The 24,264-nt window shown below is 41.4% G+C and overlaps 2 protein-coding genes across 2 annotated transcripts; one reads left to right on the forward strand and one right to left on the reverse strand.

The window, feature by feature from the left end:
• The first annotated feature begins 312 nt into the window (after positions 1-312).
• On the forward strand, positions 313-3,185 carry LOC149401324 (putative disease resistance protein At4g27220). The gene is given in 3 exon segments (XM_089610665.1): positions 313-1,346; positions 1,348-3,025; positions 3,108-3,185. Coding segments are annotated over 3 exon segments (2,790 nt in total).
• Positions 3,186-16,638: 13,453 nt separating this feature from the next.
• LOC149401325 (uncharacterized) lies at positions 16,639-19,008 on the reverse strand. Its single transcript, XM_089610666.1, has 3 exons — positions 18,316-19,008; positions 17,485-18,138; positions 16,639-16,701 (listed from the first exon to the last, which is right to left on the reverse strand). Exons 1-3 carry the CDS (start codon positions 19,006-19,008, stop codon positions 16,639-16,641), a joined length of 1,410 nt encoding a protein of 469 aa, XP_089466792.1.
• Between the last annotated feature and the right edge of the window lie 5,256 nt (positions 19,009-24,264).

The following is a 24,264-nucleotide window of genomic DNA, read 5'->3' on the forward strand; positions in this document are numbered from 1 at the left end:
CGTAGCAGATAGACCATCCAGATAATTATTAACCCGCCAGACAATACCTTAAGAATATCTTACGTATGGTTCAAAGTCAACTTCTTATCTAACGCATGGGGTTGAGATTAAATAACCTCTGTAATTGCTTTGGGGAACGATCATCAAAAACTTATCTATATGTTGCAGTACAACACAAACTAAAAGCGAAAAATCAACTCTCTTTAGCAATGGTGTCAGACGCCGCAATTGCCGCAATCACAGCTGTAGTCATTGCCAGCATTGTCCTTTTTCGGGACACAGCAAAATCATTTTATTTCTATTTAAGAGACCATGAAAAAAAAGCGCTCACTGCTCGAGGGAAAATCGGTGGCTCTGACTGCTCGCAGAGACGATGTGCAGAAAAAAGTTGAAGAAGCGATTGAGAATGACAATGTGATTAAGAAGGAAGTGGCGGCTTGGCTGAGCAGAAGCGAGGATCTGTTGGGCGACTACGAAAAGAGACCGACCGATGCATCGAACATCGGTTGGTTTGGGTGGTGGACGGATATTGACGTGGTTGACCGTCTCACCACAAGATTTGACACCATCATGGCTGAGAAGTCCTTCGACGTAGTCTCCGATCCCCGCCCCGTTCTGCGGCCAGATCTGGCTGCGATACTGGTGGTCGATAAGAACTTCACGATGTTCTCATCGACGAAGACGGCTCTGGACAAGGTCATGCTAGCTTTACGGGACAGAACGTCCAGAGTGATCGGTGTGTATGGGATGCCCGGTGTTGGCAAGACCACGCTGGTCAACAGAGCGGCGCTGATGGCCAAAGAAAACGAGAAGCTCTTCAATCACGTTGTTCATCTCACCGTCTCACGCTCACCGGATCTTAAAAAGATCGGGGAGCAGATCGCAGACTATCTCGGCCTCACTCTCGAAGCTGGCCACAGCTCGGAAGTGAAGGGGCGTGTCATCAAGGACAAAATCAAGCGGGATAAGAAGGTTCTCTTCATTCTGGATGATCTGTGGGAAGAGCTCAACTCGAACGTGGTCTGGATTCCCAAAGAGGCAGACCTCGTGGAGTACGATTCCAAGATACTTCTCACCAGCAGAAGCAAGGATGTTTGCCGTAGCATGATGTGCAGCCAGAAGATCCTTTTGGAGACTTGTTCCAAGGAAAAAGCCAGATTCTTCTTCAAGCGGATTGCGTGTACTGACTTTTCCGGTTTTGAGGAAGTCGCGGATTTGGTGGCGGACGGGTGCGATGGGCTTCCCTTAGCCCTCGTCTCAGTTTCAAAAGCTTTGGAAGACAAGACAGAAACTCAGTGGAGAAAAGCTCTCGTCCAGCTCCGAGCATCCATACATCCTGACGATACATTTATGAAAAAAAATGTTTCATATTATCAAACTGAGCTACGACTACTTGGGAAACAATCATAAGAGGTGCTTCCTGTTGTGTTGCCTCTTCCCTGAAGACCACCGCATCGCCAAGGAAGATCTGGCGAGGTACGGCTTTGGCTTCGGATTTTTCCCTGAAGCTGCCACGATACACCAAGCACGAACCAAAACTGAAAATATTACAGACAAGCTGAAAAGGTCGGGACTGTTGCTGGGTGGCGGCGACCGAGATACTACAAAAGAAAAGGTCAAAATGCACAATGTCATGCGCGACGTCGCCATCCTGATCGTGTCACAAGATCGTGAGCTTTCACCAGAAGACGACAGAAAAGGAAGAGATATTTTCATCGTACAGACGTCGAATCACGAGCCGCAGGAATGGCCTTCAAGGGAATCATACGGAGTCTACACCGCGATCGCTGCCGTATCCAACAAGATTCGAGAGCTTCCTCGATCCCCAGACTGCACGAAACTCCGTACCCTGCTGTTGCAGGAGAACGAGAATCTGTGCGAAATTTCTAGTACCTTCTTCAAAAAGATGAATTCTCTCAGGTTGTTGGACCTGAGTGGAACCAGAGCCTCGTCGCTGCCTTTGCCATATCGATCCTTACTGCAGCTGCGGGTACTAAACCTGGATCGATGTCATTTCACCAAAACTCCAAACATCGGATCGCTGAGGATGCTCGCGATTCTCAGCCTCAGGGAATCAAAAATCGAAGAATTGCCGGACGGGTTGAGAAATCTGAGGAATTTGAGAATTCTTGATCTGACCATGAGTATGGAACTCAGAAGAATCCCATCGGCCGTGCTGTCGGGATTGGAATACCTGGAAGAGCTGTATATGAAAGGGAGCTTCGCAGAGTGGAGAGACGGAGAGATGGGGAGCGCGAGCTTCGCCGAGCTGCTCAATTTGCCCCGCCTGACAGTGTTGGAGGTTGACATCATTAATAGCCCCTCACCATCTATTGATATTTGGCAGCCGAGAGTGTTGAGGGACAAAATCAATCTCAGCCGGTTGAAATTTGACATATGCGTTTGCCGGATCCGCAAAACCAGGCTGGAGTCCGCAGCACAGCGGACCGGTGTTCCTACGTTGCTCCTCGACACTTCGCTGGACAAATTGCCGAGTTGGTTCTCCGACCTATCCAAGAAAGCAGAGAAGCTGAGCTACGTGCATTCGAGAGGTGTAGACATGTTCACAGAACAGAGTGGAGGGCGTTTGGTGAACTTGAAGTCTCTGACATTGGGGAACCTTTCCTTAACTCCTTGCATATTCAAGAACAGAGGCACAGAAGCTCCGGCGGTGTTTGACTGCTTGCGAGAGCTCCACATCCAGGATTCGGGAATCATGGAAATTTGCGACAAGGAACTCCCGGAGGAAACTTTTAAGAATCTAGAGTTCTTATCAGTGACACAATGCGTCTTTCTTAATGGCTCGGTTTTGCCGCAGAGGTCGATGAAGAGGCTGCGTAATCTGGAGAAACTTCATGTGAGCACGAGCAATCTGAAAGCGATTTTCGCATGGCAGGAAGGTCAAGAGCAGCAGAAATACATGGGAAAATTAAAGGAAATGAAGCTGGTGTATCTATTACAGCTTAAGAAGATATGGAAAGGCCCATCTCGGTTCGCGGATTTCGGTAACCTCGAGCAAGTCTGGGTGATCGATTGTCATATGTTGAGGTACTTCTTCTCTGCTTCGGTCATTGGATCTCTACCATGCCTTGAGTATCTCTGGGTAGAAGAATGCCGCAACATGGACGAGGTTATCGGAGATGAAGATGATATCACTCCCCTCAGCATTGAGCTTCCGAGTTTGAAGACATTGACCCTTTCAAAACTGCCAAATCTGAAAATCTTCAACAATCTCAGTTTCACCTTAAAGTGCCCAAACTTGGAGTATCTGCATGTTGACGCATGCCCTCGTTTTCACCATCACGAGTTCAACAGCTTAAAGGAAATCCATCTAACAACGCACATGATATGAAAATCCTGAAGAAAAGGTATGTCTTTTTTAATCAAATAATCAGGAGAACGTGACAGTTTTTGCCGAATATCAGTGGTGTTAGTTTACATGTCTTAGTAACTCTATCTTATATGCTTCTTCTGATGAAACAGGATGACACTGTAGTATATATGAATAGTTCTTACTGCGTCGCACTGGAACCCATATCTGACTCAAACCTGCATTTTATGGCCTTAAATTTGGTGGGAGTCACACCTAGATGTAATTTTGTATTTCCTGTTTTCCCCTTCAGATGGTTCGTTGAATGTATGCTTTTCTGGTTCTCTGTCGTTAGACACTTGTTTGCTGTTTTATGAGTGCTTTTTCTTTTCCTTTGACTTGTTGCTTGTGGCTGTTTGGATTAAAAAAAAAAGACCTCATTCCAAAGTTGATCCATCTATATCTTGTCCAGCCATTCTCTCTTTTTTCTTAATTGGTAATATTCAAAATTGATAATTTTATTTCCCCGCGTCAAATTATTCAATTTCCAATTTTTTTTTTTAGAACGTGGACGGAACCACGGTAATTTCAATTTCCAATATAGTTCCTGCATTTTTTCATGAATATATCTAACACCACAGAATGAAGATGGGATCTTTTATAACAATTGAGATTGGTAACTCAACCTAACTAATGAATCTGTGAGTATTAGAAAGAAAGAAAAAAAAATGAAAGACACTAAAAAACCTGGACAAAAAATCATGGCAGACGATAAGAAGCACAAACTTGAGAGCGAGCCTCCACGTAGATTTTACGAATCTGAAACCAATGCATAGAAAAATTATCAGCAATAGACAGTCAAAGCAACAGCTTAATTGTGTACCAGCACTTCAGCACCATTCATGTTGGTACTGACTTCTGATCACCGGCTCTGATCATGTTGAGTCATTGCTGACAAGTAAGTCATTTTAACTCTCGCTATGTTAAATCTCTTAGTTTTTCAAACGAACAATTAGTTTTTTCATGTGTGAACACTGTCGCCTCATAAAATCTCACAAAACAATCTCTTCAACAATGGTCTCAGCACATTCTTAATGATAGCTGCAATTTCTGTCAGTCTTTTTTTACTCGGGATACGATAATAATACTTTATAGGTGCGTTGAAACGCATAAGAGAAACCACGAGAGGTGAGAGGAAAAAGGAGTACCCTCTAAGGTCGGAAAACAATATGTTAGATAAGAAAAAGCCAACGGTGAAAGAAAAGGAGGAACTAAAAGTTCGTCTGAGAAAAAGACTATGTTAAACGACTACAACAATATGTTAAACGACTACAACGTACAACGGAAGGATGAATAAGAGATGGGCATGTTTAACTGATTGAGAGATCTCAAAAATCTGTTTTGTCTCACGGAGAAATTCGACGTTATGGTTGCAGAAAAGTATGAGTTGTAGTTTCCGATCCACTGGATCTCTTGACATTAAGGATGCTCTAGCGAAAAGAAACAACCTTGAAAGTTTGACAAGTGATATTATGAAAACTGTAGAAGAAACAATGAATATAGACGGAAACATCAAGGAGAATGTACGAAAACTGAGAAGAAGCAGATTGTTATTGGATCATCGTGATACTAGGCTGAAGTATGCATCGAAGAGTGACTCTTGGAGGCGGTTGCAGGATATTGTAGCTTTCCGACTAACCGATGAATTACATGCTCGCCGAAAAATTCCGGGATCTGTTTACGATTTGCACCCATCGAATCTTCTGAATTTACCAATCTTTTCACGGAGAAAATACCAAAATTCGTCTTAGATCCCTGGTTCGGAGACTGTGCTAGACAAGCTCACAGATTTTCTCTGTGAGGAGGTCGTTGCTTGCAGCAGATTCGAGGAATGGGAATCGGAAACGGCCTCTGAGACTTTCTCGGCGAGCATGCCATTTAATCGGTCAGTCAAAAGGCTTCAATGCACTCAAGAGTCACTCTTTGGTTCATGCTTTAGCGTGATAACGTGAAGATTCAACATCCTTTTACTTCTCGATCAATCATGGACCTCCTCTTTAATGAATTCGTCTATCTTCATTGTTTCTTCTAATTTTTTTTTTCTTCCTAAAATAATTTCTCTGAGCCTTTTTTTGTTTGTTTTTTAAACGAACCCTTCTATTGATAGTGGCGAAAGCCAGTATTACAAAAAAGAATGAGACGGGAAAAAACCCTGCCCCCAGATCCCACACCAAACTAGCACGCGGACCCGAAAAGGCAAAAGTAAACCTGAAACATCAGCCAAAAATACTTGGCAGGGAGTTTTATACACAGGGATAGAAAAGACAGCTGAAAACAAAAAAGCTCCCATCCCTCAATCAGGAGATGTATGACAAGATAAAAGACAATAACGACTCTGATTAGATGGCGCTGGCCCAGTCCTTCTGAAGATCCGCCGAATATTAATTCTTGAATGCTTTGCTTAGACTGTGTAGCCATAGCGCGATGAGACCGTTGAAAACCTCCTGTAGCGATTCCTCGTTCCACTCCTTGTTTTCGAATATACACTTGCTCCTCTGGAGCCAGATCGTCCAAAACCCTGCGAGCACCCCTGTCTTAACCGCCGCGCACAACGTTCATGCCGGTAGTCGAATGCACCAGAAAAAACCCTCGCCACAACCCCGAAGCTGCTGAGCAATCGACGAGTACTTGCTTTCAATCCTACTCGATTGATTAATCAACCTGATCTTTTATTCATCCTCCAAATGCGCATCTAAGTCAGCCAACGAATTTGTCGCTGCCTTTTCGTTATCGACATCTTTTCTTCGAATTTTTAATTATATTATTTTCTTCGTCGAGCTTGGCGTGGTAGTACGTGTTTCAACCACCCTATAGAGAATAACATTACCATGTCCTGGGTAAGAATAAGGCAAGCAAGAACGCTGTCCTCTATTAAACGCTCAGACTTTGCTAAACATAATCTTTCTTGCATGACAATGGTGGTGGTCCCATCACCAACCTGGGCATATATGATAACCATTAAACATAGTAAAGAGTATCTTAGGCAATCAAAATTACTAAATAAAACTTGTGAGGAATAGACAAAGTGAAGTGAACTCTAGAATTAGCTACATTTAGATTGTGATTACATACAACTATATCAAACAATAACTTCCATGTCCAACTTTTTATATGAAAACTTATAACAATCATTTACGCAAACCTCTAGCTGATTATTGACTAGGCTTCAGGTAACATTGTTCCAAATTTACGTGTATAGCACACAACTAAAGTAAGATAAACAAAGCAATTCCAACAGCTCCTATTGATGTATAATAAATTCTTATGCTCGATTCAGAACTCCAAATGAAAACACACTTTGAATAGCCAAAAGAAAATTCAGCCTAATGAGCCAAAAATTCTCTAAATACAGACCCCTCTCCAAATCACGACATAAAACAAAGCAGATTCTTCAGGTCAAAATTACAATGAATAAACTGGGTTTTAACTTAAAACTGTTCCAACATAATACCCAACTAAAGGGTGTAAAAGAGTAGAACCCATTTCTTGATCACAAGTGAAAAGCGCAAAACCGATGTGTGTGTGTGCCTCAGACCCCAAAATTCAGGGGGACACGTTACCTGTTCGGAGATGGTGACGGAGCCCATTTCCTGCCACGTGTCCGTTCTTCATTCATCAGTGTGATTTGCGGTTGCTGTTTTTTGCTTTTTTCACAAACAATTTGTGAGAGCTTAGGGCCCAACGTATACGGGCCTTAAGCGAAAAAAAATAATTAGGCTTTTTTAAAAAAAAATGTTAAAATAATAATAATAATATTTAATCATAATAATCTAAATAATACACGTCTTTAATTAAATCTGTCGCTATATTTTCCGTTTGATTCTTGCACTTTATAAAGCTATGCGATCCCCAAAGTGTTGTTTTATAGTCTTTCGCGCTTTCTAAATGTACGTGTTTTTTCGCATCTCATTTTATTTTTATCATTCAACCCTAAAATCTTAAGTAACATACATATTTAAAAATTCATCATAGGAAAACTTAAGTTGATATTAGAAGATAGCTTGATAACGTTTTTTAAAATATAATATATAATTATGTGAGATTTAATTCCTAAATTGTTTTGGTTTCAAGATTATAATATGTAATTATTAGGAAATTCCTAAATTGTTTTTGTCTCTAGCTCCCATTGACTTTTTTTGAAGAAAAATGCATACAATGATGCATTGGCGTGTAAAATATTGTTTAGGTATTGATGTAGAATTGTAGATTAATAGTCCCAACTCCCAATATAGTATTGTACATGTTTGTGATTTATCTTTATATTATTAAGTGTTTTCACGAGTGTTTAACTGTACAAGGACATTTTTTAGGGAAAGAATACTCATTATTAGCTTAGACTATCAAATCAGTCAAAAGCAACATTGGCTCGGTATATGAGAAAGCTTTTCGTCAGACAAATAATAATATTTCGGCCTTTATTTGTTTAAAATTTTGGCATCAGCTGGAACAAAGTGAATCTATATTCACTCAAATTTTGGGCCTACTTTCTACTCAACAATATTTTGGGGGCCTTAGGCAATTGCCTAACCCGCTTAAGGGTTAGGCCGGCCCTGGTTGAGAGAAAAACAAAAATATATATAATTAACTGCTCGAACACAAGGTCCGAATCAACACGAAAGCGTGATCAGTGGTTTACGTTTGTTACTTGTGTTCGTGGAAGCATTTTCACAAACAGTTAACGAGACATAAATAACACACAACTTAACTTCTATTTTTTTTTCTTTCAAGGGAATTTTTGTCCTATTTATGAAAGGATTGTTGACAGGTATTGTTAAAAAAAAATAGAAATAAAGATAAACAAAATGAATTGATGATGGCTATGAGTGGAGAAGGTAGAGCATCATTAGGTTTCTTGCTTAACAATTATAAGGATTTGCTTGTAAATATCAAAAATGTTTAGCTAGTTGCTTAACCATTGTTTTGCATATTGTCTATTGATTTAGCTAAGCAAATCTAAGGAAGTTGGCTCTATTAAGCTAGTTGCTTAACTATTTAGTTCTAGAAAAATCTATGTGGCAAATAGAGCTAATACATTTAGCTAAACCATTAAAGATGCTCGGGTGCACTTATACCGATACTCGTATTTGTTAGAAAAAGTATTTGTTAACTCGTTTTTTCAAATAGATCGGATAACGGGTAATATCCGTCGGGTAGAGGGTGTGAAATTTCACAAACAGTATTTGTTAGAAAAAAGTATTTGTTACTTGTGTTCGTGGAAGCATTTTCACAAACAGTTAACGAGACATAAATAACACACAACTTAACTTCTTTTTTTTTTTTTCAAGGGAATTTTTGTCCTATTCATGAAAGGATTGTTGACAGGTATTGTTAAAAAAAATAATAATAATTTTTTTTTAAAAAAAATAGAAATAAAGATAAACAAAATGAATTGATGATGGCTATGAGTGGAGAATGGCATCGGTTATTGGTAGAGCATCATTAGGTTTCTTGCTTAACAATTGTAAGGATTTGCTTGTAAATATCAAAAATGTTTAGCTAGTTGCTTAACCATTGTTTTGCATATTGACTATTGATTTAGCTAAGCAAATCTAAGCAAATTGGCTCTATTAAGCTAGTTGCTTAACTATTTAGCTCTAGAAAAATCTATGTGGCAAATAGAGCTAATACATTTAGCTAAACCATTAAAGATGCTCTAGCGGGTGCACTTATACCGATACTCTTATTTGTTATAAAAAGTATTTGTTAACTCGTTTTTTCAAATAGATCGGATAACGAGTAATATCCGTCGGGTAGAGGGTGTGAAATTTCACAAACAGTATTTGTTAGAAAAAGTATTTGTTACTTGTGTTCGTGGAAGCATTTTCACAAACAGTTAACGAGACATAAATAACACACAACTTAACTTCTATTTTTTTTTCTTTCAAGGGAATTTTTGTCCTATTTATGAAAGGATTGTTGACAGGTATTGTTAAAAAAAAAATAGAAATAAAGATAAACAAAATGAATTGATGATGGCTATGAGTGGAGAATGGCATCGGTTATTGGTAGAGCATCTTTAATGGTTTCTTGCTTAACAATTGTAGGGATTTGCTTGTAAATATCAAAAATATTTAGCTAGTTGCTTAACCGTTGTTTTGCATATTGGCTATTGATTTAGCTAAGCAAATCTAAGCAAATTGGCTCTATTAAGCTAGTTGCTTAACTATTTAGCTCTAAAAAAATCTATGTGACAAATAGAGCTAATACATTTAGTTAAACCATTAAAGATGTTGTGCACTTATACCGATACTCGTATTTGTTAGAAAAAGTATTTGTTAACTCGTGTTTTCAAATAGATCGGATAACGGGTAATATCCGTCGGGTAGAGGGTGTGAAATTTCAATAGCAGTTACCCATTAATCCGGTTTGAAAAAAAAAGTTAAAAAAACAAATAAAATTAACTACTCAAAAAGTGTAAATATAAATTAAAAACTACATTTTAGAGTCAAAATATAATTTAAAGTGGGAACACTAAATCAAATTTAAATTTATAAGTAAAAATAACTGATTTTAAGGAAGTTAAATGATTGGAAGGTATCTAATTTATTAAAAAAAAACATAACGATTCGGGCTAACGGGTCGGATAAAAGTTTCATGTATCCGTACCCGTTTAAATGTTAACGGATATTACCCGTTAACCTATTTTGAACGGGTATTACCCGACCCGTTACGAACGAGTAATGGGCAAGTGAATGGATATTCGGTAATAATGTCGTCCCTAAGTGGAAGTATCTTACCAATTCTTGAAGTTGTAATATCATTTTCTAACTCATTCACTAAAAACTCAATAAAGTGATATTGACATCAATATTACTACTATATTTGTAAGTTATTTACCAAAAATCAATCAAAAAATTAAAATTGATGAATATATTACTAAGATCATCTCCAACTCAAAACTTTATGATACAATTTTTGTCGCTTTATTATAAAATTTATGTAAAATCAAACAGTAATTTTTTTTTTCAAAATTTATCATTCGAATAGTGAATTTTTTTTTTTTTTTTAATTTTACATGGAGAGAAATACCATATTTCAATTTTAGATATAAATCTTCTATTATTTTTATAGTAATGTTAAATATTGACACAAAAATCAAGTTCAAAGGGTTTTTTTTTTTGAAAAATTTCACGAGCTAAAGCACTTAAAACGTTGGATTTGCAATTTTTTCAATAATTTAAGCATGTTTAAATCTAGTATGACGTGCCCTCATTAATTAGATAACAATTTACATGATTGTCTATAGCATTTCTATATGTTAATTTCGATAAATAATTAATTCATCAAAATAAACGAAATTTGTCTAATTCCTTAAAAGCAAGTTTGAAATTGACTTTATTATTATATAAAACTTAATAGTATACCGCTTTACGAAGAGTCCTTAATGCCACCGAATTAGGCACTAATAGATATTCGAGAGATTTTCTACGGCGTCCTTTATTTAATTTTATTCTTAAATTTTTCTTACGAGTTTATGGATAAGGGAGATTGACACTAAGACACTTACACAATCCAGCGTACATGTCTTCAGTGTCACGTTATCTTGATGATTTTTCATAAAACAAACGTGATAATGACAACCAAGAATGAAAATCGCCGGGATTGCATAACAGGTATTCAATAGTCTTTAGTAATCGTCGGGATTGCATAACAGGTATTCAATACTCTTTGGTAACAAATGGAACGTAAGCTCGCACATTTAGAATTTTAAGCCTTTCCCTAATATTGTGTATTGTGGAAGACGAACCAGAGCGAAAGGACAAGAAAGAAGAAGATGAGAACCAAGCTCTGCTAGTGAATATTGAATATATGTGTATATGAACTAAACCACCCAAACAATACTTATACACAAGTCAAACAAAGAAAGAAAAATAGTTGTCCACATCAGCTAGACTAATACATGTGGATAGAAACAGAAAAAGAAATAAAGCTATACTGATACAAAAAGACTGATAAAAAAAAAACTTAACAACAAACTTAACTAATAACCCATAACACTAACTACTCTAATACTCTATGTTGACCTGTAAAATTAGTACAACAATATCTCACGAAAATACACAGGCTCCGAGTACGAGGACTCCGAGTACCGATATGATTCAGGCGAGACTTTCTTCTAACACTGACGAATCTAATGTAAGAGAGCGATGTTTACAAAGGGTTATAAGTGAAAGAAACAAAAAGGGCCTCAAAAATTTCCTCCATCTCTTTGTCTTCGAATCTCTTATTTATATGCGTCTGGGGTCCCCTCCGTCACTATATGGTCGTGGATTTTTGACGGTTATTCTTGTGAACGTGGGATGATCAGTCCCACGTTTTTGGTAGTTTTTGGTAGTTTTTGGTAACTGCCATCTTCCTTTTACAGTGGTGGGCGGTTACTACGCCGATGTGCGCGTTATTAGGAGTTGAAACATGTTTTCTTTTGGTTTGACTAGTCTTTGACCTACGGTCTTCTCTTCTCTCCGAAGTTCTGATCGGTAGGTTTCGTTCTTATCTTATGAACGGATCGTTCCTTTTCAGTGGTTAACTCTTAGGTCTATTTTACCTGAGTTCGGTGCTGAATTTTGTATGCTGCTCGGGAGCCCGACCACTATGCTCGGTGTTTGACCAAATTATCCCGTAGCACTCCCCCTCAAGATGGATCGCAAAGATCTTTGAGAGACATCTTGGATAGGAGACTGATCAATAACGGAGTACCTAAAGGTTTAGTAAACACGTCCGCAAGTTGGTTCTCTGTTCGAACTAGAAGAAGCTTCATGGACCCAGAACTGAAATGCTCTCAAACGAAATGCAAATCAATTTCGATATGCTTTGTTCTCTTACGGAAAGAAGGGTTCGAAGCAATCTGCACAGTTGCTTGATTGTCACAGAATCAAACAGCAGGCTTATTAGACGTGACTGAGAAGTCAAGAAGCAACTATTTTAACCACAATAATTCCGATGTAGCGGCGGCGAGAGCTCGATACTCCGGTTCAGCAAAACTCTTGGAAACGATGGTTTGCTTTTTGGCCTTCTAAGAAACCTGAGAATCGCCAAGAAACATAGAAACCAGTCACTGTTTTTTTGGGGTCAAGGCATGTTGCCTAATCGGCATCGGAGAAAGCTCGCAGCTGTGTAGAAGAGCTGGAAGGGTAAAGCAAACCATGTCCAGGGTGAGCTTTGACATATCGTAATAGATGATGTGCTACTGAGAGATGTTGATCATGAGCTGCTGACACAAACTGACTAAGTTTGTGACCACTAAAAGTGATGTCTGGTCTGGTCAACGTGAGATACAAAAATCTTCTTACAAGGCGTCGAAACTGGGTTGCATCTTCAAGCAGTGCTCCATTAGTCCGGTTGAGAGTGATGCGAGAGTCCATTAGCGTCTTCACAGGCCTAGACTCGAGGAATCCAAAATTGTCCAACAGCTGCAAAGAGTATTGTCTCTGTGACACCACGATTCCCTGATCGGTGCGAGGGTTCTTCATCTGGGATCACTACTGCACTTCGCAGTGTGACTTTCCTCGCCTGCAACCTCCTCTTCAACTCTTTGTTACTTGCCTCTAGAACTGAAAGACGCTCTTGCATCTGCCTGAATTGTTCTTCGAGGCTAGGTTCCGGAAGAAGTTCAGCTATTTCTTCCAAGGTGAGAGGCAAGGTGCGATTATGGTGCTCTATCTCCGTTTCCTAGTTGGAGACAGCGTTCATGGGTGTGGACGAACTAGCCATATTCTTCAGCGTGCGCCCTCCTTCTAGCGCCAACTGTTGACCTGTAAAATTAGTACAACAATATCTCACGAAAATACACAGGCTCTGAGTACGAGGACTCCGAGTATCGATATGATTCAGGAGAGACTTTCTCCTAACACTGACGAATCTAATGTAAGAGAGCGATGTTTAGAAAGGGTTATAAGTGAAAGAAAGAAAAAAGGGCCTAAAAAATTTCCTCCCTCTCTTTGTCTTCGAATCTCTTATTTATATGCGTCTGGGGTCCCCTCCGTCACTATATGGTCGTGGGTTTTTGACGGTTATTCTTGTGAACGTGGGATGATCAGTCCCACGGTTTTGGTAGTTTTTGGTAACTGCCATCTTCCTTTTACAGTGGTGGGCGGTTACTACGCTGATGTGCGCGTTATTAGGAGTTGAAACATGTTTTCTTTTGGTTTGACTAGTCTTTGACCTACGATCTTCTCTTCTCTCCGAAGTTCTGATCGGTAGGTTTCGTTCTTATCTTATGAACGGATCGTTCCTTTTCAGTGGTTAACTCTTAGGTCTATTTTACCTGAGTTCGGTGCTGGATTTTGTATGCTGCTCGGGAGCCCGACCACTATGCTCGGTGTTTGACCAAATTATCCCGTAACAGCAGCCCTCCAGTTACTTAGTATTTTTAGCAAAAATGGTAAGGAACTATTTCGGCGGTTTAAGAGGCCGCGTTCATCTTTGCTTCTCTGCTTGTCTTGGTGTCTTCCGAGTACAAACCCTACATTCTTCTTTTGTTCGAGGCGACGTACGACGTCGTTTGGTTTTGATCGTATTGAATCGTTACGTTGCTTCGCTTTGACGGTCAGATTCGAGTGGCTTCTTGGGCAAGCTTAATCTGAGCCGTCCACGTTGTCTTTATATAAGGCTTTTCCCGAATTTTTGGATTCATTCCACATTTCCTCCTAAATTTTACTCTCGGCACGTTCTCGGCTTGATCTGCCTATTCGGACCGTGCCCCCAACTCCCTCGTCTGTTATCCGGATCTTCCGACCTTCAACCTTTCGGGTGAGATTTCTTTGATATTAATCTGATATTTTCCCACGTTTTTGGTTGTTACTCTGTGATCTGCATTTTTCTTCATATTATTTCTCGTATTCGGACCCTTCGGACTTTGGGGATCATAGTTTCTCAACTTCCTTAGGGACATGGGAGGACTTGCACGTCCTGATCTGAGTTACGACCCCCGTGTTGTTCGGCGATCGGAGCCTGACCCCGACAATGTTATCTTGTCGGATGGGTCCAAATTCCCTTTCCTCGGGAGTCGCGTTTGGTATCATGTCCCCGAGATCGTATGGGACCGTCCCGTAATTGCTTATGATGAATCATGCGTTTATCCCAGTCTTGAGTCCGAGGGGGTTGATAACGAAGAAAGGGTTTTTGACTCGTCTTCCATGTCGTGTAGGGAGACCATGGTCATGGAGATATCGTCATCATCTGCTTCTTCGAGGAGAAGCGAGTCGGAGCCTCGTGACACGATGAGCCCTTCTCTTTCGCAAGTCCGAGAAGAGGGACACTCTCAAGGTGCTCTAGGTCCGAGCGGGAGGACTTTTAGGGTAGATCTTCCGGAGGAGGAAGATGAGGCCTTGGTTTTTGAACGGAAGGAAGGCCAGTTTTTGGCCAAGATTTGGACTTCTCGGGTTACCGAGAGATCTATACAAGACCTGAGGGAGGAATTCGAGATCGCGGAGGGGATCATCATCTCGGCCCCTTCAGAAGATGAGAGGGCGATCAGCTCCCTGCCGGGAAGATAGCATTTAATAAGGCTATCTTGAATGTAATCGGAGGATTGCCGATGCATCCCCTTATATCTCAGTTTATCTCCGACCTGGGATGGTCTCCTACTCAGCTCGTCCCCAATGTGTATAAGATTTTTGTTGGGATGGTTGTGTTGTGGGCGAAAGTTTATGATCGCCCCGTCACTCTAGAGGATTTTTCTTAGCACTATTCGCTTAAGTCGGCTCCGGGGCAACACGGTTATTACTATGGTCGGGCCCATGACGATCAATCTAGAGTTGTTACTCGCCTTCCTTCCAGCCATAAAAATTGGAAGGAATATTTCTTTTGGATTGAGGGGGACGTTTTCTATGAGAGATGCCCCATAAAAGCTTCATTCTCGGAACTGGGTGTGACTCTGGTTCAAATTTTTTTTTGATAAGTACGATCAGATTTCATATCCGGGTTCCTTATATATCTTATGTTTGGTTCCAGGTTCTCTTCCGCAATATTCCGAGAACGAGCGGCCTCTCCATTCCGAGATCTTTGACGTTTCGGAGGCTGATCGGTCGACTTTTGTGTTGTCGGACCCGGACTTACTTGACCAGTATTATTATTATCCATATTCGAGTGAGCATTCTATTTATTTCTTATCAAATCGTATACGTTCTAGTCTTTTCTTGTTCTTACTTTTTGTTTCTTAACAGAGATCGCACAGTTGGCAAAGAAGAGAGCCGTTCCCGACCAAGTCCCTCCTAACCCGAAACGTACTAAGGCTTCCAAGACTTCGGCTGCTGGTAAGCGGGCGACTCCATCTTCTTCGAAGGTCTTGGAACATCCGAGCTCTTCTCCGGGCAAAAGCCTGATTGAGCCTTCTTCCGCATCCGACCACCTGACTCCGATCGTCGCCTTCCTTCACGAGCATCTTCCTGCCGAGAAGGTCCAGGCGGTTCTGGGGTCTGAGCCTTTAGAGAGGCTTAACCAAGTCACCGACTCCGTGGTTTCGGTACGTTTTTACTTATCTAGTCGGTATCTCTTTTCCTTTCCTTGAATTTTTTTTTTTTTGAGCTGAACTTTTTGTTCACCACAGAGCTTTATTGGTGTGGTCGGCATCGTCGGATTACTAGGTTCCGAGCTCACATCTTTGAGGCAACGGAACGATCGTTTTCTCAAGGAGAGGAACGCGGCTAGGGACGAAGTGGCGAATGTTCGGTCAGAGCTTGCGCGGAAATTTCAAGCATATCTCGAGGCTGCTCGCTTGGCGGCGGTGGAAGAGTACAAAGCTGCCGAGGATTATCGCACATGCGCGATGATCTTTATACCGCTGGGATAAACGAAGATGTTTGGATCCTCGGCCCGAAGAATCCTACTTTGGATACTACGGATCTTGATGAGGATTCGGAGTCAAGAGCTAGCGACGATCTAGAGGGAGGAGGCGATTAGGACAAGGAGTTTTATTTGTCTTTTCTTCTTTTTTTTTTTCGTAACCCGTTTGGGTCTTGAACAATTGATCCGTGGTCGGATCCTTTTAATATGTAATTTTTTCCTTCTTGGATTTTGAGATAATTTCTTTGTGGTCGGAGTTCATTTATCTGAGTTTTCTTAACTTGGCAAAATAAAGTATAACTAAGTAGAAAGTATTTAAATCAATAGTTTCACCGGTTTAAGTTTTCTAAAGAAGAAAATATTTTAAGAAACTGTTTGCCAATTATCCTGCCGCCTAGTTTATTTTGCCGTGAATGTGTAAAAACCATGTTACTAAGCATCGAGTAGAATAATATGAGTAAACAAGGGATAATTACTTCTGAAAATCACAAGTACATGCGACCAAGCTGCTTTTTGAAATTGCAAATACAATACATGCGACCAAGCCGCTTTTTGAATTTTAAAACGGAAATATTTAAACATAAAAACGTCGAAGGTGCTCGGCATTCCAAGGGTTTTTCTCCATATCACCGCTCAACTGTTGTAATCGGTATGCCCCGTTTCCGAAGTCTTCTCGGATGATGTAGGGTCCTTCCCAGTTTGCGTTGAAGGCTCCCTCTTGGTGAATTTTGGTGTGGAGAAAAACTCTTTTGAGGACTTTGTCGCCAACTTTGAAAGATCTTGGTCGGACTTTCTTGTTGAAATACCGAGTAACTTTTTGTTGGTTAGCGAGATTTCTTAATCTGGCTTTTTCTCTTTTTTCTTCTAGCAAGTCTAGACTAATTCTCAAAATTTCGTTGTTTACCTCTGTTGAGTAGTTTTCTCTTCTCACTGTCGGTATCATAACGTCGGTCGGGATAACCGCGTCGGAACCGTATGCGAGAGAGAAAGGCATTTCGCCAGTTGCGGAGTTCTTGGAGCATATCCACCCACTCCGACTTCTGGTCGTCTAACTTCGTTTTTAGGCCGTGTTTTATTGTTTTGTTGACGGCCTCCACCAATCCGTTGGACTGTGGTCTGACTGGAGTAGAAAAAACTTTGTTAATGCCATATTTTTCACAAAAACTTTTGAAGGAATCACAGTCAAATTGAGTTCCGTGGTCGGATACGATTTTGACTGGTATCCCAAACCGAGTAATAATGTTTTTCCATACAAATTTCTCAATTGCATGAGCAGTTATTTTATTCAAAGGCTCGGCTTCGACCCATTTTGAAAAATAATCGATGGCTACAATCGCGTAGCATCCACCTCGGCCTGTTGGCAATGCTCCGATTAAATCTATCCCCCATTCTGCGAATGGAATCAGGCATGAGAGGGAGATGAGCGGATTAGGAGGGAGCCTCCGGATGTTAGAGAACTTCTGGCACTTGACGCATCTTTGTGTCATGTGTCGAGCGTCGGCTTTCAGTGTCGGCCAGTAGAGTCCTTGCCGGATGATCTTTTGTGCCAACGCCTCGCATTCGATGTGACTTCCGCATATCCCTTCGTGGATCTCTTTGAGAGTGTATTCAGTTTCGTCTTCGTCCAGACATTTGAGGAGAGCCTGAGAAAATCCTCTTTTGTAGAGATTTTGGCCTTCTAAGAAATACCGAGCAGCTCTGAATTTCAAGCTTCTAGCCTCATTTTTATCTTTGGGCAGAGCTCCATGCTGCAAATACTCCCTAATCGGAGTTTGCCGTCGTTGATCGACCTGAAGCACATGGGGGGTCTGCTCGATGCTAGGCTGCCCAATCTTGATTACTGGGATTGACTCCGAGTCGGATCCTTGGGTGGCAAACTTCGCTAATGCATCAGCCTCTTCATTCATGACTCTGGGGACTTGGGTGATTTCGCAAAGTTCGAATTCGTCTGCCAGGTTTCTGGCTTTCTCGGCATATAGCGACATCTTTTCGCCTTTTGCCTGAAATTCAAATTTCATTTGATTAAAAATTAACTGAGAATCCGAATATACTTTGAGCTTTTTGATTTCTAAATCTTTTGCTATTCGGAGCCCATGTATCATAGCTTCGTACTCAGCTTCATTGTTTGAAGCATTGAAATCGAATTTTAGAGAAAATTTTACCTTATCTCCTTCTGGACTGGATAGCGCAATCCCGACTCCGGACCCCTTTTCGTTGGCTGCTCCATCTACGTACATGTCCCAAACCAGGAAATCAATCGGTCTGTACGTGAATTCTGCAATGAAGTCGGTTACTGCTTGTCCTTTGATTGTTGGTCCGGGGCTGAAGCGTATATCGTATTGTGTTAGCTCGATCGACCATTTCATTAATCTTCCGGACACATCGGGTTTTTGCAGCACCTGGCGGAGCGGGAAATTGGTAAGAACTGTGATCGAATGCGCGAGGAAATAGTGTTTCAGCTTCCGAGATGTGGTGATGAGGGCGAAGGCTAGCTTCTCGAGCTCCGGGTATCTTCCTTCCGCCTCGTTGAGACGTCGCGAAGTATAATAAACCGGGACCTGGTGTTTTCCCTCATTCTTGATTAATGCTGAGCTGACTGCGTGCTCCGATACGGCTAAGTAAATTTCTAGGGGCTCTCCTTCCTGTACTTTTCTTAAAGTAGGAGGCCATGCCAAGTGCTCCTTCAGAGACTCGAAACTCTCATTGCATTGCTTGGTCCATTCAAATTCTTTAGAGCCTTTGAGCGCATTAAAGAAGTGAATGCTTCGATCGGTTGATCTTGAAATAAAACGGCTCAATGCAGCTATGCACCTTGTCAACTTTTGTACTTCTTTTATGTTCTGCGGTGGTGTCATGTTCAATAAGGCTGTGATCTTCTCTGGATTTACTTCGATGCCTCGTTCATGAACGATGAAACCTATGAATCTTCCTGCAGAGACACCAAAAGTACATTTTAGAGGATTAAGTTTCATGCGATATCGTCTTAAAAGTTCGAATGATCTTCTAAGATCGTCTGTATGTTCGTTTATTTTTCAGCTTTTAACCAGTAAATCATCAATGTATGCTTCCATCGTGATCCCGAGTTATTCAGCGAACATACGATTTACTAATCTTTGGTATGTTGCCCCTGCATTTTTTTAATCCGAAGGGCATTACTCTGTAGCAGTATAGCCCTCGGTCAGTTATAAATGCTGTGTGATCCTGGTCGGGACCATACATGGGGATTTGATTGTACCCAGAGTAGGCATCCATGAAGCTTAAAATTTCATGACCTGCTATGGCGTCTACTAGTTGATCTATTCTTGGCATTGGGAAACTATCCTTTGGGCAAGCCTTGTTTAGATCTGTGAAATCTACACAAGTTCTCCATTTCCCGTTAGGTTTCTTGACCAGGACGGGATTGGCTACCCATTTTGGATACTTAGTTTCTTTTATTGACCCGTTAGAGATTAGTTTATCTACTTCTTCTTTTAAGGCTATATACCTCTCGGAGTTTAAGGCCCTTCTCTTTTGCCTAATAGGTTTTTCCTTAGGATCTATATTTAACCTATGACATGCTATTTGAGGATCTATCCCTGTCATGTCGGACTGTGACTAGGCAAATACGTCTAAGCTATTAGAAAAAAGAGAAATTAAGTTATTTTTGGTACCTGATTCAAGATATTTTCCAATCTTGAATTTCTTCTCAGGTTGTTTCGGATCCGGAGTGATCTCCTCGACTTCATCTCCTGGGCCAATTTCTTCTCGACTCGGAAGGCGTTGGTCGAAGTCTGAGTCGATCATCATAACTTTGTGGACATCTTTGTCCTGACTCTCTTTGAGATAATTTGCATAACAGCTTCTTGCGATAGCCTGAGTTCCGACTACTTCACCTACTCCGTGCTCGGTCGGAAACTTCATCTTCAAATACTCCACCGAAGCGATGGCCCCGAGGGATTGCAAAGTTGGCCTGCCAATGATCGCGTTGAACGAAGATTTTCCTGGAACTACTACCCATGTAGTGTTAGTGGTTTTACTTCTCGGGTTCTCTCCCACAGTTATTGGGAGTGAGATTATTCCCTTGGGCTGGATTGAGTCCCCTGTGAAACCATAGAGATTTTCAGGGGAAGGAGCTAATGCGTCTTGCTTAAGACCCATTTTGTTGAATGTGTCTTCATAGAGCACATCGACAGCACTCCCAGTATCCACCAATATTTGGTGTACATTTCTGTTTCCGATAAGAGCTGATATGACTAGTGGATCGTTGTGAGGGAACATTACCCACCGAGCATCTTCTGCTGTAAAGGTGATTGGCTCCGAGCTAGGTTTGGCTATCTTGTTAGGCTTTCGTTCGGCTGTAAACAAGATTTGTCGGGGTCCCGCGTAGGCCTCTCTTACATAGCTCTTTTGAGCGCTCCTCGAGTTTCCTCCCACATGTGCTCCTCCGACTATGAGCGAGATTTCAGCATATGCCTCACCTTTTCGATCCTCTTGATCCCCTTGCTCGGCCTTAAATTTCTTCAACGCTCCTCTTCGGATCAAAGCTTCTATAGCTTCTTTGAGGTTGAAACAGTCAGCAGTGCGGTGACCAATATCCGCGTGGAAAGCAAAGTATTTTGTTTTATCTCTTTTTGGGATATCTTTTTTGATCGGCCTTGGCTTAGGGAAATCTTCTTTATCCTGTGTAAGACTAAATATCTCCTTTATCGGGGTATTGAGTTTATGATACTTATCAAACTTACTGGAAAAAGGCTTCAGGGGTCCTGCCCCAGACCGACTTTTCTTTGGTGGGCGGTTATCCTCAGACTGTCGTTCCCTGTGCTCTTCTCGGTAACTCTTCGGTGGCTTTGCTTTTCTTGCCGCCAACCTTGCTTCCTCCGCGTTGATATATTTCTGAGCTCTCTTCAGGAAATCGTTGTAGTCCTTTGGACTAGTCTTCTGAAGTGACAACCAGAACTCTGATTCAGTTCGGACGTCAGAGGAGATCCCGAAGAGCTTAAAATCTTCATTCAGATCGTCAACCTGAAGAGCTTGCTCCGAGTAGCGATTAATAAAATCCTTCAACGACTCATCATGGGCTTGTCTCACCGCCAGCAGCCTTTTTTGGGAGTTTTCCCCGAGCTGGAGCCGACAAACTGTTCCATGAATTTTCTGGATAACTGCTTCCAGGATCCTATAGAGTTTGGCTTTAGTTTTCTATACCACCTTTTGGCTGAGCCAGTTAGAGTGATAGAGAACACCCTGCACATAACTTCTTGTCCTGCCCCTTGCAACAGCATCCAAGAAGAGAAAGTGTTTAGATGGTCTCCCGGGTCGGTCTTTCCATCGTACACTGGGATGCTTGGCATCCTGAAGCGATCAGGCAACGGGTGTTCTAACACTCATGCCGTGAAAGGGGAGACAGCTTCTCCAACTTTTGGGATAGACTCCTTCTGGCCAAGGGCCACCTCTTCAATTCGACGCTCCAATCTTTTAAAATTTGTTTTGTTGGTGCTCGCGCTGTCTTCAGTTTCCGAGCTTCCTATGCTATTTCAGAAAGTGTTTGAACAACTTTTATCCATAGTGGGCTGCTACCGATCAGGAATCTTTTCCTGACCGGAATGCTCCTTCTCGGATTCAGAGTCATCTTCCATCCTCTCATACCGATCTTTAGCATGTTTCCGAGGTTTCTTAACCTGCGGATCCTGCCCAGCGGGTTCTTTCCCTGATCGGTGCGAGGGTTCTTCATCTGGGATCACTACTGCACTTCGCAGTGTGACTTTCCTCGCCTGCAACCTCCTCTTCAACTCTTTGTTACTTTCCTCTAGAACTGAAAGACGCTCTTGCATCTGCCTGAATTGTTCTTCGAGGCTAGGTTCCGGAAGAAGTTCAGCTATTTCTTCCAAGGTGAGAGGCAAGGTGCGATTATGGTGCTCTATCTCCGTTTCCTAGTTGGAGACAGCGTTCATGGGTGTGGACGAACTAGCCATATTCTTCAGCGTGCGCCCTCCTTCTAGCGCCAACTGTTGACCTGTAAAATTAGTACAACAATATCTCACGAAAATACACAGGCTCTGAGTACGAGGACTCCGAGTATCGATATGATTCAGGCGAGACTAACTCCTAACCCTGACGAATCTAATGTAAGAGAGCGATGTTTACAAAGGGTTATAAGTGAAAGAAAGCAAAAAGGGCCTAAAAAATTTCCTCCCTCTCTTTGTCTTCGAATCTCTTATTTATATGCGTCTGGGGTCCCCTCCGTCACTATATGGTCGTGGGTTTTTGACGGTTATTCTTGTGAACGTGGGATGATCAGTCCCACGTTTTTGGTAGTTTTTGGTAACTGCCATCTTCCTTTTACAGTGGTGGGCGGTTACTACGCTGATGTGCGCGTTATTAGGAGTTGAAACATGTTTTCTTTTGGTTTGACTAGTCTTTGACCTACGGTCTTCTCTTCTCTCCGAAGTTCTGATCGGTAGGTTTTGTTCTTATCTTATGAACGGATCGTTCCTTTTCAGTGGTTAACTCTTAGGTCTATTTTACCTGAGTTCGGTGCTGAATTTTGTATGGTGCTCGGGAGCCCGACCACTATGCTCGGTGTTTGACCAAATTATCCCGTAGCACTCCCCCTCAAGATGGATCGCAAAGATCTTTGAGAGACATCTTGGATAGGAGACTGATCAATAACGGAGTACCTAAAGGTTTAGCAAACACGTCCGCAAGTTTGTTCTCTGTTCGAACTAGAAGAAGCTTCATGGACCCAGAACTGAAATGCTCTCAAACGAAATGCAAATCAATTTCGATATGCTTTGTTCTCTTACGGAAAGAAGGGTTCGAAGCAATCTGCACAGTTGCTTGATTGTCACAGAATCAAACAGCAGGCTTATTAGACGTGACTGAGAAGTCAAGAAGCAACTATTTTAACCACAATAATTCCGATGTAGCGGCGGCGAGAGCTCGATACTCCGGTTCAGCAAAACTCTTGGAAACGATGGTTTGCTTTTTGGCCTTCTAAGAAACCTGAGAATCGCCAAGAAACATAGAAACCAGTCACTGATTTTCTGGGGTCAGGGCATGTTGCCTAATCGGCATCGGAGAAAGCTCGCAGCTGTGTAGAAAAGCTGGAAGGGTAAAGCAAACCATGTCCAGGGTGAGCTTTGACATATCGTAATAGATGATGTGCTACTGAGAGATGTTGATCATGAGCTGCTGACACAAACTGACTAAGTTTGTGACCACTAAAAGTGATGTCTGGTCTGGTCAACGTGAGATACAACAATCTTCTTACAAGGCATCGAAACTGGGTTGCATCTTCAAGCAGTGCTCCATTAGTCTGGTTGAGAGTGATGTGAGGGTCCATTAGCGTCTTCACATGCCTAGACTCGAGGAATCCAAAATTGTCCAACAGCTGCAAAGAGTATTGTCTCTGTGACACCACGATTCCAATCTTTGACCGTGCAATCTCGAGTCCTAAAAAGTACTTGACAGGACAAGATCTTTTAGTTTGAATTTTGAGTGAAAAAAAAGACTTGATACTTGATTTGAGATTAATATTGGGACCAGACAAGATGTATCATCCACATTTAAGAGAAATTCAACAAATTGATCACCCGAACCCTTTGTAAATAAAGAGTAATCAGACTTAGATTGAACAAAACCAAAAGAGCATAAAACATGAGTAAATTTCAAGTTCCATTGCCGAGAGGCCTGTAATTAAGCCCATAGATAGATTTAAGTAACTTGCATATTTAAAAAAGCGTTGTTAACATCCATTTGTTCCAAATGTCAGTGTTGAGCAGCTGCCAAAGCCAAAAGAAGTTTGACTGTAACAAGCTTGGCAACAGGTGAAAAAGTATCTAGATAATCTAGATCTTCCTGCTGATTGTAGCCTTTAGCCACTAAACGAACTTTTCTTCTTGCAAGTGTGCCGTCTGCATGGAACTTGTTTTTGAATATCCATCTGCAGCCTATGGCTCTTTTATGTGGTGGAAGAGCCACAATGGACCAAGTGTTATTATCATGCATAGCTTTAAGCTCCTCTTGCATTGCATCACACCAATGCAAGTGCTTAGATGTTTGATGATAATATTGTGGCTCATATTCCACAGAAACGGCCAATAGAAAGGCTCTATAGGATGGTGATAAGTGACCAT

This window comes from Urtica dioica, chromosome 4 (genome assembly GCF_054948205.1).
Source record: "Urtica dioica subsp. dioica isolate 48M chromosome 4, U.dioica_male_clone48M_v1_H2, whole genome shotgun sequence".
NCBI classification, from domain to species: domain Eukaryota; kingdom Viridiplantae; phylum Streptophyta; class Magnoliopsida; order Rosales; family Urticaceae; genus Urtica; species Urtica dioica.

What these genes read in the sequence shown, in the direction of transcription:
- LOC149401325 (XM_089610666.1), bottom strand. Translation starts at nt 19,008, where the DNA reads ATGACACCACCGCAGAACATAAAAGAAGTACAAAAGTTGACAAGGTGC. An exon ending in CCAGTCCAGAAGGAGATAAG is followed by an intron (nt 18,139 to 18,315) that starts GTAAAATTTTCT and finishes AAAGGCGAAAAG; the next exon opens with ATGTCGCTATATGCCGAGAA. An exon ending in GAGGTGGATGCTACGCGATT is followed by an intron (nt 16,702 to 17,484) that starts GTAGCCATCGAT and finishes AAATTCAAAAAG; the next exon opens with CGGCTTGGTCGCATGTATTG.